The sequence below is a fragment of the Eschrichtius robustus genome, chromosome 8, assembly GCF_028021215.1.
Source record: "Eschrichtius robustus isolate mEscRob2 chromosome 8, mEscRob2.pri, whole genome shotgun sequence".
Lineage (NCBI taxonomy): Eukaryota > Metazoa > Chordata > Mammalia > Artiodactyla > Eschrichtiidae > Eschrichtius > Eschrichtius robustus.
The window spans coordinates 70,866,497-70,880,413 of NC_090831.1; the positions used below are offsets into that span (position 1 = coordinate 70,866,497).

A 13,917-nucleotide genomic window follows, 5' to 3' on the forward strand; every position below is an offset into this window, starting at 1 on the left:
TTTGGTGCTTCAATTTGCACCTGGCACACTCCCATATATCACCTGGAGATAACCTTTCATTAGGATAAAAAAAAATTTGAGTAGTTCTTAACCTTCAGTCTTTAGATGCACAAAGTCCAAAGCTCCCACTGCCACATTAGGTTTTGCTGACACTGACTAGCAAATTTTCTGCTGACAGAAGACGGTTCTCACAGCAGGAAAGGCTCCTTTTAGCCTGACACTCCCAGCTCTCTTAACTGCCAAGCCTAGCTTCCAGAACGAAGACAGCTGATCACGCCTTCTTCAGGCCTCAGTAATTATTTCACCAGGCGACAACAAAAAGAGACCCTTAAGAGAGAGCAAACTCTAAATAATCACTCTATGATGACTCCCAGGAAGCTTGACCATCAAATGAGGAAGGACTGGTGGACCCAGAAGGCAGAAGCTTCTGCTTCTTCTTTGTAAACCTGGGAAACAGAAAATGCTCAATGACCTTCACCTTCTGTGCGTCTCTGGGGTCTCTATTCTCCCTTCTTAGAAGAACAATTGGACAAAAGGTAGTGGTGGCAACTGGAGAGACCTTAAGACCCTTCCCCTCATCATCTGACCCCTAAAAGCATAAATTAGAAAACAGATTCAAGATAAGTCTCCCTGCCACCCTTCCAGTACAAGCGCCACCTGTAAGCCACTTCACCAGAGAAAATCTAAAGCTACCTCTGCCCTTTTATATTGATATATTTGTGTGCAGAAAGGTACTTAATGATCAAAGAGACTGCTTATACCCTGGGCTTCATATACAGAACTGTTCAACGGCAGAAATCATCTTTACCTCCCCTAGAAAAATGTCTTTCTTGCCCTACAAGAAAACCCAATCTTGGCTCCCTGGGGTGTCACTTCCTTCTGAATTATGCTGAGAGAAAAAAAATCAAATGTCCTTTTGTACCTTGGAAAGCAATTGCAGACCCTATAATTCTTTTTTTTCCCTTATGTAATTTATACATCAGCTTTCAGTGAAATACACCCTCTACAAATTTGCTTTGTATTTGGAAGACAGCATCTTCAGCTCTGACCTTGTTCCTTGTAAATAAGGGAACTGAATTCCCCATCCACAAGAGAACAAATCACTTTATCTTCTGGATAAATGAGTCAGTCATTTACTTGCGTAAAGATGACTTTCTCTTTGGAAAGTCGGGTTGTGAAGTAGTTGTTCTAAATCACTTTATAGCATCTGCATAGTAAATTGAATAGTTTTTCTTTAGTTTTCCTTTGGAAGGGGGCCAGTTCTGTTATATAGTTGGGTAGCAACAAAAATGTTTAAAGTACCAACCATCCACCAGTAGCCAACTGAATCCTAAATCTCTTTAGCATACAGCCAACTTAGAGGAACTCAGAAGAGCAAAACAGAACTGAATAAGAAGATGGTAACCGTGGAGAGAGAGTTCCCTGGAACACATAATTGTATACTATTCTACAGGCGAGTTGAGCCACCAAAGTAAGGCTGGTAGGAAAGACTCCTACAATGGACCAAGAGTACATTTTGGGAGGAGGAGGAAAGGAAATGATTTTGTTGAGCACCTGCTAGTCTCAATGATTTACATGTCTTATTCACTCCTCAGACAATCCTGAAAAGTTGATATTTTTCTCTTCATTTCCTCTTGGATCTGAGAGATTAAGGGACTTCAAAATCACACAGCAAGTAAATGGCCAAGCTAGAATTCATATCCATGGTTACTAAGCCCCTGTTCCTACCCCTCCTCACTGTTATCTCTCAGAGAACTGCCTTTGTGAACAGGACCTGTGACCTTCCTCACATTTGCAAGACTTCTTGCAGGAACACAGAAAATCCATTTAAAGGCCTATTGCCCCTAGTCTGGCACTTCTTTAAAAAGCACTAACTTCAGTTTCAATGCAGTTTTTCATCATAATTGTCCTACAAACCTCTAGAAGTTGCATCTCCAGGGGAGGGATGTTCTGCTGCCCAGAGCCACAGGGAGGCCAGAATAGCTACCAATCCTTTCTGCACAATAAGCTGCAGGGGTTCCAGAAGGCAATGTCTCTAGTTCAGTGCTTTTAGTGTAGTTACATTCCCCAGCTCCACAGATAACATTTTGATAGGATTTCTTTCTAAAAGTAAAGTTTTCAAATGCTTGTGCTCTCCAATCCCAGAAGGAAGTGCTTTCATTCTATTATACCACAGGTCTAGCCAAGTAAGTTTGGCAGTAAGTGAAAGAAATCTTTAGGAATCAGGCAGAGGGCATGTCTTTGAAGAAGCAATTGTTTGAGGCTGGGAACTTTAAAGATCCTTCCTGACTGGTGAAGACCACTTTGACTCTAAAATTGATGAGGAAGAAACGATGAACACCCTTGGGAACGTCTTCAGAAGGGGAGGCAGGTGTGCTCCTAGCTTGACCACTGCTGCTCTCCAGATCAGCAGCCCCATGCGGAACCTTGTAGGAGCCACTTCCCTTCACCTGTGAGCCAGGAGGAAGCAATCCTCCGGGCCCAGGCTCACCCTCCACAGTCCGGAGTCACCTGTGGCTCCACCCCGCCAGCACCACGCTCCTGGGGAGGACAGCAGCAGCCCAAACCCTAAAGTGGCTCTTACAGGGGAATGGGGAGAGGGTCTTTTACTTACTTTTGCAGAGACCTGTTTCATCCACAGTCAACCACCAGGGGGTTTCAGAGTAAAACTCAACATTTAATCTCTGGGCATTCTCACACATTGTCTCTCCTGGTTGGAAAGGCCCCTGTGGGTAAACCAGGCCCAGGAGCACGGATTCTACTGCTCAACAGATATGTAATGATAACAGTTATAGTCATCTTTTGTTTAAAGGTTGCCATGACCAGAAACGATAAACACTTCCTTTTTTTTTTAAGATTTTTTTGATGTGGACCATTTTTAAAATCTTTATTGAATTTGTTACAATATTGCTTCTGTTTTATGTTTTGGTTTTTTGGCCGTGAGGCATGTGGGATCTTAGCTCCCCGACCAGGGACTGAATCCGCACCCCCTGCATTGGAAAGTGAAGTCTTAACCACTGGACAGCCAGGGAAGTCATGGTAAACACTTTTTTTTTTTTTTTTTAATATATTTATTTTATTTTTGGCTGCGTTGTGTCCTCGCCGCTGCGCGCGGGCCCCCTCCAGTTGTGGCGAGCGGGGGCTACTCTCCGTTGTGGTGCCTGGGTTTCTCATTGCGGTGGCCTCTCTCATTGCGGAGCACAGGCTCCAGGTGCACAGGCCTCAGTAGCTGTGGCTCGCGAGCTCCAGACGCACAGGCTCAGCAGTTGTGGCGCACAGGCCTAGCCGCTCCGCAGCACGTGGGATCTTCCCAGACCAGGGCTCGAACCCGTGTCCCCTGCATTGGCAGGCGGATTCTCAACCACTGCGCCACCAGGGAAGCCCCAACACTTCTTAAATATTATCTTGTTCCATTCTCAAAACAACCTTAGGAGAAGGATATTATTATCCATGCCCTCTGTCCCTCTCTATCCTCGTCCCTGGAAGGAAGGTAGCCTTACAGCATAAATATACACAAAATTATGCATTATGAAGTGAGCTGTATTAGAAAGAGATCGATTGTTTGTCTTCTAGAAGTCCCACTATGAAGAATGACCACTCTAGTGAGATGTGGGTAGAGAAAAAAGGGGGAGGTAGTCCAAGGAAGAGATATTTATAGATGCAAGATGAAGGCTGGGGTGAGGAATTGGGGGAGAGACTTTGTGAGGACTGACAATGACTCCAGAAAGAGTAAGAAAATGTTTGGCACCATCCTCTGGGCTCTGAGTATATTTGTGGTGTTCTATGAGTAAGATTAATTTCTTTCTAGTGAAGGACTTTGTCTGCATATTACTGCCAAGGCGTAAGAGTATATCCATTTCACAGGGAAGGAAATTTAGGCTCAAGAAGCAAGCAATTTATTCAAAATCACACTCTTAGGTGAGTGGCAGGAACCAAATTTGTTTGACACCCCCCCTCCAAATTCCATGCTTCTTTATTCTTGACATGTGTAGCATGGCAAGTCTAGAATGAATGAGTTATGAGTGATAAAGCAGAGGTAAAATTTTTAAATAGGAACCATTTCATATGTAATTTAAAATGCTGGGTTGTATACTCACTCTAGAGATTGTTAATATCTATTGTTTTAGCCAAATCTAGATACTAGTATGTATGATCCAGAAAATGGATGCAAACTAAGCAGTAGATATTCACAGCTAAAAGCTATGGATCACTGTACTTTATTTTTATTTTTTATTTTATTTTTTTAAATTTTATTTATTTATTTATTTATTTATGGCTGTGTTGGATCTTCGTTTCTGTGCGAGGGCTTTCTCTAGTTGCGGCAAGCGGGGGCCACTCTTCATCGCGGTGCGCGGGCCTCTCACTATCGTGGCCTCGCCCGTTGCGGAGCACAGGCTCCAGACGCGCAGGCTCAGCAATTGTGGCTCACGGGCTTAGTCGCTCCGCGGCAAGTGGGATCTTCCCAGACCAGGGCTCGAACCCGTGTCCCCTGCATTGGCAGGCAGACTCTCAACCACTGCGCCACCAGGGAAGCCCCGATCACTGTACTTTAAATAAAAGTTGCTGGATTTTTCATAGAATATAACCATTTGATTTTATTTCTAAGGCTGAAATATGTATAACAGTTCAAGTAAGAAAATATTCCTTGGATCCAACCTTAGCATGAAAAAGTATTTTAAAATTCCAAAGCCTACTGATCAATGAGAAAATTGCAAGGAAGGTGAGAATTAACAACTGAGGTCAAACAACTACCTTCAACAATAGATTTCATGAATATTTTTTCAGGCCATTTAGGTAGCAGTCTTTCCTCAAAATCTAGAGAGGAAATATAAGGGTTAAGCGTTGTCCTAATTCTCGACCTTTTCAGACATACCTTGACCAAGATCCAGAGGCAAAAACAAGTAACAGCTAAAAACTTGGGAGAAATATAAAATTCGGTTTGGGAAAAAAGAGAAGCCTTAGGTACAAACTGATACAAAGATGTAAGGATTTAATAGGATGCATATGAGTTATTCCAGGTCAGGAATAAGAAGTAGAGGATTAGTTTCGAATATTTACCAAAAAGAAAAAAAAGTGGGAGGGACTCAGGAGGGACTCAGGGGTGGGAGGGGGCGGTGTTCCAAAATCAAAGAGACACCCAAGGAAGGGAGTGCTGTAGAATCTGCCTTCATGGAGATTTGCAAATACAACAAGAGCACTATTTCTGCCTAAAGCCTTGAGAATTAAACAAAATGACCTCTTTCGGTCTTTTCTTGTGTTGTGATCCTTTAGGTTTAAATACATTTCCTGGGCAATATCATAAAACACAGCAGAAACTGCTAAATCTAAGGGCTTAGGTTCAGGAGTCAGACAGACCACATTCTGAATCAAACGTATGACTATTAACTTTTAATGGGCTTGAGCCACCCAGCAATCCTATTACATTTCCCAAGTCCATTTGCTCCCCAAGGTAAACATCTCACACCTTCACCTTTGCCCTTAAGTCTTCAAACCTCTTCTCCAACCACTTCTCATTCTGTACTGAGAAAATAGAAGCAATCGTAAGAGTACTTATATAAACTCTTATTAACATATCTACCAACATCCCTGCATCTGGGCACACAGGCGCTGCCTTCCCTCCTGCTATGATGGATGAACTGTCTGTGTTACTAAGACCAACACCTCCATTTGTGCACTAGATCCCATCTTCAAGATGGCGCTCCAATAATTACCTGCAGCAAATTTTCTCCCCTTCCTAGAACACTCCCATCAGCCAACAAACATATCAGCCATCATTCCCTTTTAGCTCCTCTTGCATTACAAGAAAATGCCTCAAACCCCTCACTGTTTTCACTCCCTTTTATCCCTTTTTCCATTGAATCCACTTTAATTAACCTTTTCTCACCAGTGATCCACCAAAATAACTCTTGTTGAGGTCCCCAACAAAATCCATGTTGTCTAGTCCAATGGCAACTTCTTAGCCCTCATCTTATTTGAAATGCCACCTATATTCAACCCAGCTGATTCCATATCTTCCTTTCTCATGTTCTATCTTGGATTCCAGGAAAACAGTCCATCTTGATTCTCCTCCTAGCTCAAGGACTTTCTACAGTTTCCTTCACTGATTCCTTTTCATCTACCCAAACTCTAGTTGGAGTGCCCCATAGCCCAGTCCTCTGGCCACTTCTCCTCTCTCTCTCTACCCCCATGCTCTGGTTGACCTCATCTGTCCTCATGGGTTTATACATCATATTCACGATGAAGACTCCTAAATTTGTATCTCTGGCCAGGACCTCTCCCTGAACACCAGGGTTATATATCAAACTGCCTACTTGACATCTCCACCTGGATGACTCATAGGCATCTGAAGCACAGCAGAACCCCTGATCTTCTCTTCAAAAGCAGCTCCACCTGCACAGTTACTTTCTCAAGAAATGGCTCCTTTATTCTTTCTATTCCCTGGGCAGAAATCCTCGAAGTTATCCTTGATTCCTCTCTTCTTCTCACAGGTCACAAATAATCCATCAGGAAACCTATGGACTCTCTTTTCAGAGCTTGCCCCAAATCTCACCACTTCTCACTACTTTCCCCACTTCCACTGTGGGTCTAAGCCACCCTTATCTCTTATCTAGATAACTGTACTACCTTTGCCCCTCTCCCCCCTAGAGTTATTCTCCAAAAGGCGGTCAAAAGGAACTTCCTGGAACATAAATCAGACTTTTTTTCCCTCACTCAAAATCCTTCAGTGACTTACTCTCTCATTCACAATAAAAAACCAAGAATATCAGCACAGTCTACAGGGTCATATATATGGTCTGCAAATCACCCTTTTATGCTTCTCTGACTTCTCCTCCTCCTTTCTCACCCCACTTCAGGCACTCTGGCTTCCTCAGACATGTTTAGTCCTCTCCTACCTCAGGATCTTTGTACCTGGTTTTCCTTATATCTAGAATGCTCCCCCCACCACCACCCCTGCCCATCCCCAGCTATTCACATGACTTGCTCCTTCACATCCTCATTTTCTCTAATCAGCCTTTGTAAAACAGCACATAACATAAACACCAAAGAAAGCCCACATTCTATTATTATCTTTACCTTGCTTTACTTGTCTCCATAGTGCCTAACATATCAGAGTATATTTATTAGTCCGTTGTTTTGTTTTTTTTCCTGTCTCCCACTAGAAAGTATCTTCCATGAAGGCCTTTGTTTGCTTCATTGCTCTATCTCCAACTCCTACAACAGTTCCTGGCACAAAGTCGTGCTCAGTGAATACTTGTTCAATAAATGAATGAATGAACTTGACCACTTACTCTGTGTGACTTTAGGAAAATATCTGAATTCTATCACCTTTTAAATGTGGATAATGCCAGCGCCTACCTCAGAGGTTATTATAAAATTAAATTAAATAATATGTATAAAGCCTATTTAGAGCTCAACAAAGGACCTTATTGTAACATTATTATTTATTATCCTATTCCTAATCAACATAATCTTTTGAAATTTTCTATAAGATTAAAGTTCCAGGACATTATGAGTATTACATAAAATTTTAAGGAAAAAAATTACTTAATCTTCCATTAAAACCCTGACAACCAAGAGAAAATTCCTTACTGAGATCACATAAATCATTGAACTCATCATGTCTACATTGGAACTTTCTGTGGGTTGTCTATCTGGAATTTTCTGAGTGCACTCCCCTTAACTTCTTTAGTGGAACTTTTCTTTCAACTAAACTTCACGCTGCAGGACTTCAGACAAGTCTCTGACATTTTACCAAGGTAGGAGGTAGAACTTGGCTGTGAATTTAGTAAAACTTCTATCAACTAGTTTTCTGTGACCCTACATTAGTTAGCTGGTTTATACATAAAACTCCTCTACTGTGTGTTAATTAATTTTTTTAAATGAGTGAGATCCTAGGTAAATTATCATTTGATTTCTTTATTTAAGGTGAAATGCATTTTGGTTCCAAATTAATGACTGTCATCAACCTAATGCAAAACTCTCTCTCTTCCATGTGCCTAGAGAACACTTTATTCCTCTACCTTGTCATTTACCACGGAATATTAAAGTTATCTCTTTATGTGTTTGTCTCTCTCACTAGATCCTAAGCTAACTGAGGATAGTTACCATGTCTTAGTCATGCCAGTATTGGTAATATCTGGTCCCTGCTAGCCCATTAGAGAGTATCATTAAATATTGTTTAAAATAAAGGCTGTGCAGTGTCATACTATAAAGCTAAACACTAGCACCAAATGAACCAAGGTTGAATACTGGCACTGCCTCTGTGTGAGATCAGACAAATTACTTAACTACTCTGTGCCTCAGTTTCCTCCTCTATAGAATAGGGATGGTGATATTATTTACCTTATCAGATTGTTATAGAATTAAATAAATTAAATTAAGAAGTGCAAAATGCTTATAACAGTGTGCTTAATAAATAGAATTCATTATAATAATAAATATGATTATTAGTTCTTAATAAACATTAGCTTTCATTAAACTAGAAAACTGAGTGGCCCTTTCATGTCTACAAACTAATTCCAAAGCAGGCTCAATCATCTTTAGAGCAGACATTCTCCTTAAGAGACGGCAAGAGGGTGCCTGTGTCCACACCATTCACCTCTCCTGCAGACGTAACGTGGCCTTCTGATCTTTTTCACTCAGTCCCCCAGGAAGCCACTACCAGTTCACTGGTGTTCACACAAGACATGGAAAATTATCTACTACTCTTGCTCTCCTTCTTTGCTCTCAGCCCCAGATTTCAAACAGACTTGGACTGGGACGAGATAGCTAGGGTTATACGTGTAAATGGAATGTCAGATTGAGGATATCAGAGGCAGCCCAAAGACTCAAGCCTCAAACAAGCTTGAGTTACTTGGAGATTTCAGACCAAGCCACCCTTCGAGTCCCCATCACCCCGCTGATGACCCAGTTCTCCACTTGGCTCCCTGGGACACAGCCTCACCTTATGGAATTGTGGAGGGTATATTCGAGCCGCCCCATGGTTCAGCAGCAGCTGGTAGCAGATCTCAGGCTGGGCAGCAGGTCGCACGGAGGTGACCTTCAGCACATACTGGATGGCGGCACAGCCACCGATATCCATGAGATTGGCTTCTGCGCCAGCTTCCAGCATCATGTGCATGAGCACGTGGTCACAGTTCCAGGCTGCCTTGTGGAGCGGAGTTTTAAAGTCGTCATCGCGGGCGTTGACCTCGGCCTCGTAGTCCAGCAGCATGCGGCAGATGAGGTGGTGCTCCCTGCTGTACTCCTGCTCTTTAAAGCGGAGGGCCCAGTAGGTTGCGACGGCCAGGGGGGTCTCCATGTGGGCGTTCACACTGTCCACTAGGGCCCCGTGCTCCACGTAGAAGGCCACCAGCTCCGGGAGGCCGAAGTGGGCAGCCGTGTGCAAGGGCGTCTCCTCATCCTGGTTGTTGGTCTTCATGTTCACGTTCGCCCCTAGAAAGGGAGAATGAGGAAGACAATTATTTAAACATATTTTGTCATTTTCCCACAAGGTTCATTAAACAGGCCTTTTCTCGCTGCTTCCCTTTCAACCTCTCCCGCTGTATACCACCCATTTTTCCAAGTTCCATTTCTAGACCCCATGGAAGCCACTGCTTTGAAACAACAGTGCCACCTCCTGGACAACCAGCAAACGTACTGAGGTGATGGGAGAGTGGGCCTGAGAGCAAAGGATTTCGGCTGGGAGGCTGGAGCGCTGTCAGCTGAGTGATATAGTTCCTACCCCTAGGTGGATTTGGAAATACAAAGTGATTCCGATAACCAAATCGCTTTTATCAATAGAATAGCAAATATCCTTAAAAATGAAGGTTATATCACAATCTTTGAGGCTCATACATGTGGCTTTAAAAGTCTTCAGTTTCTTGATGAGATTTCTTCAAAATCATCTTTTTCTCTTCTGTCAAGGGAACTAAACCTAAACGTTTGGTCCAAGGGAACTTCAGTGGTATGGAAATTGCTCAGCCCTCTGACTGAACACTGACAATATTAAGCCGCCGAAGTCTGTGAGGTTCCCTTGGAATACAACTGGGGCAAAAACAAAAAACACAAAACACTTTGACCACCAAACTAGACTAAGGGTTATATTTTGAAAGGAAAGGGATAGAAGCTAGTAAAATAAAATACTCATTAAAAGAAAGACAATTAAAGACTGTACGTAACATGTCCGAATTATGGTTGACAAATGCTGTTTAGAAGTAAAGATTATTAGTCTGTTAGATTATTATCTAACAGACCAGGAAACTGAGTGAATTTTATTTTTTGATAGGGAAGTTAAGTACTAGAATGGTCAACTTGAGAAGCTGAAATTTTCCTTCTCAGCCTAGTTTAATTGGGGTGAGCTAAGTGACCCCAGGAGGCCTATTCTGTAGTCAATTTTACTGGAAATTTTTATAGTTACTTCAAGTATAAATCTGGAAATACTTTTATTACTATCATTATTATTATTATGCCAGCAACTAATATTTATTAAGCACTTGCCATGTACAACATTCTGAGCTAAATGCTTTTCACATATTGCCTCATGGAATCTCCCTAGCAACCCTTTGCAGGAGGTGCATTTTTATCCTAATTTTACAGATGAAGAAATTTGTTTTTAGACTAATAACTATACCAAGCTAAGAAGCAATAGAACAGAGGTTTGAAAGCAGACAGCCTGGCTTCAAAATCTCTCACCACTGTGCTATTCTACGTCATTATTTTTCTAAAAAATTTTTTTCTGTACTTTGCTCCCTTTGGTTATTTGAAAACTTGAAAGTAACAGAGAAATCATGTTGCATTTTGTTAATTTTAAAAATCTGTTCTCTGTGTGTTGCTCCTTTACGCCCTTTTTTATGGCATCCTCTGATCATATGGAACACATTTAAGAAAGGCAATACTCCTACAAGCTTACTTGGTGTCATAAAAAAGCCACCCCTCAGTGACGTTTCTGAAAGCACATTGCTCTGTAAACTCAGAGACTATCTCTGCTCCTAACTTTCAGGAAGCAGAATTATAAGTAAAAATCGTCCCTCACAACAATCTGCCATCTGTGTTCATCAGTATTCCGCCCTGGAGAAGTTCTGGGTCAGATCTCCCTTCAGGTCAGCCCTTCTTTGCTCTGGAGTGAAATGGAATGAATGAGAATGTCTTCCCAGAAGCTAATGCAGGGTCACTTCAGATGCTGGAGAATTTCCAGTAAGAAAGGGAATCAAAGGGTCAGGATGAAAATTTCATAGGCCAACTTGGAAGTAAGCACGTCCTTTATTTTTTAATGTACTTGGATATTTACAATGGATCCCTGACCTCTTGCTACAACTAGATATACTGCGCAGTTTCCTTTTCTGAATAGGAGAGCCTTATTTTTATATTTGAATTGTGTCTTTGAGTGTAACTTTTCCAGGGACTACATAAAGTAGGATGATTTGACTACTTTTCTATTTTAGATTTTGTGATTCATTCAAGAAATTAGAGACCATAAACATAAGTTCTTGGGAACTTAAAAAAATATATTTTTTTAATGTGAAAATGCAATGTATTAGTTTCCTAGAGCTGCCGTAACAAAGTACTGCAAAGTAGTACCGCAAACAACAGAAATTTGTTCACGGTTCTAGAGATTGGAAGTGAAGTTACAGTGTTGATGAGAGTGGCTACTTCTGAGGGTTTTAAAGGAGAATCTGTCTCATGCCTGCCTCCTAGCTTCTGGTGATGTCTATCAATCCTTGGTGTTCCTTGGCTTGTAGATGTATCACTCCAAGGACTGCCTCTATCTTCACATGGTTCTCTCTGTGTCTCTGTGTCTTCACATGGCTGCCTTCTTATGACACCAATCATACTGCATTAGGGGCCCATCCTGCTCTACTTATCTTAACTAATTACATCTGCAACAACCCTATATCCAAACAAGGTCACATGCTGAGTTGCAGGGGATTAGGACTTCAACATATCTTCTTTTGGGGGGAAGGGAGGGGATACAATTCAACCCATAATATATAACATGCATTACATAATATATAAAAATATATATGTGCAGTTTAAAAAATATTGTAAAGCCATCAGCGATGTAATCACATCCCAGGTCAAGAAATCAAACACTCCCTGACCCGGAAAAGCCCTCTACTGTCCTATGTATCCTTCCACCTCACAACTCCACCATCCTGCTGGAGGTAATATTATTCTGACTTTTATGATAATCATGTCCTTGAATTTCTTTATAGTTTTACCACCCTCGTATATACCTCTAAACAAGATAGTTTAGTTTCACTTATTTTCGAACTTTATATAAATGGAATAATCAACACATATTCTTTCATGACTTGCTTCTTTCACTCAACACTATGTATGTGAAAATGATCTATGTTGCGATGTTTAGCTCTAGTTTGTTCATTTTATTGTGTTCTATCTCACAGTACAAGTAATCCTACTAGTGAGAGACATTTACAGTTTCAGGCTATTCCAAACACTGCTGCCATGAGTATTCTTGTACATTCTTGTACCCTGGTGCTCATGGGCAGGGTTCATGGGGTTCTATACCTATGAGTGGAATTGCTGGGGCATCGGGTGTGCTTATCTTCAGCGTCATTAGATGGTATCAAATAGGTGTTGTACCAGTCTACACTCCCATAGGCCATGTGTGAGGGTTCTTATCAACATTTGGTATTTTCATTCTATTTAATTTTAGTCAGTCAGATGGGTGCATAGTGATATCTCATTGTTTGAATATTTATTTCCCTAATTAACAATTAGGTGAGACATATTTTAATATTTTTATTAAACAAATATTGCTTTTTATTTACTATTATAAAGCGTTTCCATATTGTTATATTATCATTTTAAATATCATTTAAAAATAACGACATAATATTCCATAGAGTGAGTTTACCCTCCTGGTGGATGTGAAGATTTTTTCCCAAAGTTTTGATCTTATGACTAATGCTACAATTGATACATTTGTGTGTAAATCTTTGGATTATTTCCTTAGCATAAATTCCCCCAAAATAGAGTCATTAAGCTGAAATATCTGAGCTCTTTTAAGGGTCTTTATGAATAATTGAGGAAAGTTATATTTATCTATATCTCTCTATATTTATATACATCTCTCATTGATGCAGGAGTACTATTTTACTCACCAGTATGTAGTTACACAATTTAAAAAATATTTTTGCTATTTGGAAGTAAAAAATGGTCTCTCTTTTTCTTTTTATTTGAATTGATTTGTTTATTAGAATTTGAACACTTTGTCTGTAATTATTAACTAGTGGCATTTCTTCTTTAGTTATTGTCCAAATTTTTGTCCTTTTATACTTTGAAGCCTTTCTGCTTTGTTTACATTTATATGAGTCATTCATTAAAATAATATTTAAGCCTATGCTCTCATAATTGGTATACATTTTTTAACCAGTTTATTTTGATTTTTCTTTAATACAATAATGTTAACTTTATATGGTCAAATTCTCCCTTTGTTTTTTTGTTTTTGCTTTTGTTTTTGGTATTAGAATGTCCTACTCCTCTCAGAGGTTTCATAACTATCCAGATTAATTATAATTGGATTTTTAATAGATTTTTTAAAATGTTTAACATTTAATTCATGTGGAACTTATTGTGGTGTACTTACCGATTTAGGAAGAATTGATATTCCTATAGCATAGAGTCTTTTCATGTAGGAACATGGTCTGTTTCTCTAAAAAGTTTTCTTTACATTTCTGTAAACTATGCCCCCACAAAATTTGTAGCAATTTTCATTTTAGGGAAGACGGGTAAATTATTTCTGGGGTAAAGTAAATTTTAGTGAGAGAAGGCCCTTCACGAACCTTCTAATTTATGCAAGATGGACTCCAGAACTAGTCTGAAATGGTTGCAAATGAGATGGAGAAAAATTTTCATTTTCATTGCCTGATAAAGAACAAGAACTTTTCAGATTTAATCTGTGGGCAAAGGAGA

General features: G+C 40.4%; 1 protein-coding gene and 1 pseudogene across 1 annotated transcript in view; both read right to left on the reverse strand.

Annotated features, from left to right (window-relative positions):
- Positions 1-13,917, reverse strand: part of ASB4 (ankyrin repeat and SOCS box containing 4) — a 117,047-nt gene that overhangs the window by 8,072 nt on the left and 95,058 nt on the right. Inside the window, exon 7 of the mRNA XM_068550623.1 lies at positions 8,945-9,435. Coding sequence (XP_068406724.1) covers positions 8,945-9,435 — 491 coding nt within the window. The remainder of the gene's footprint in view (positions 1-8,944; positions 9,436-13,917) is intronic.
- On the reverse strand, positions 1,910-5,932 carry LOC137768708 (leucine-rich repeat-containing protein 27 pseudogene; annotated as a pseudogene).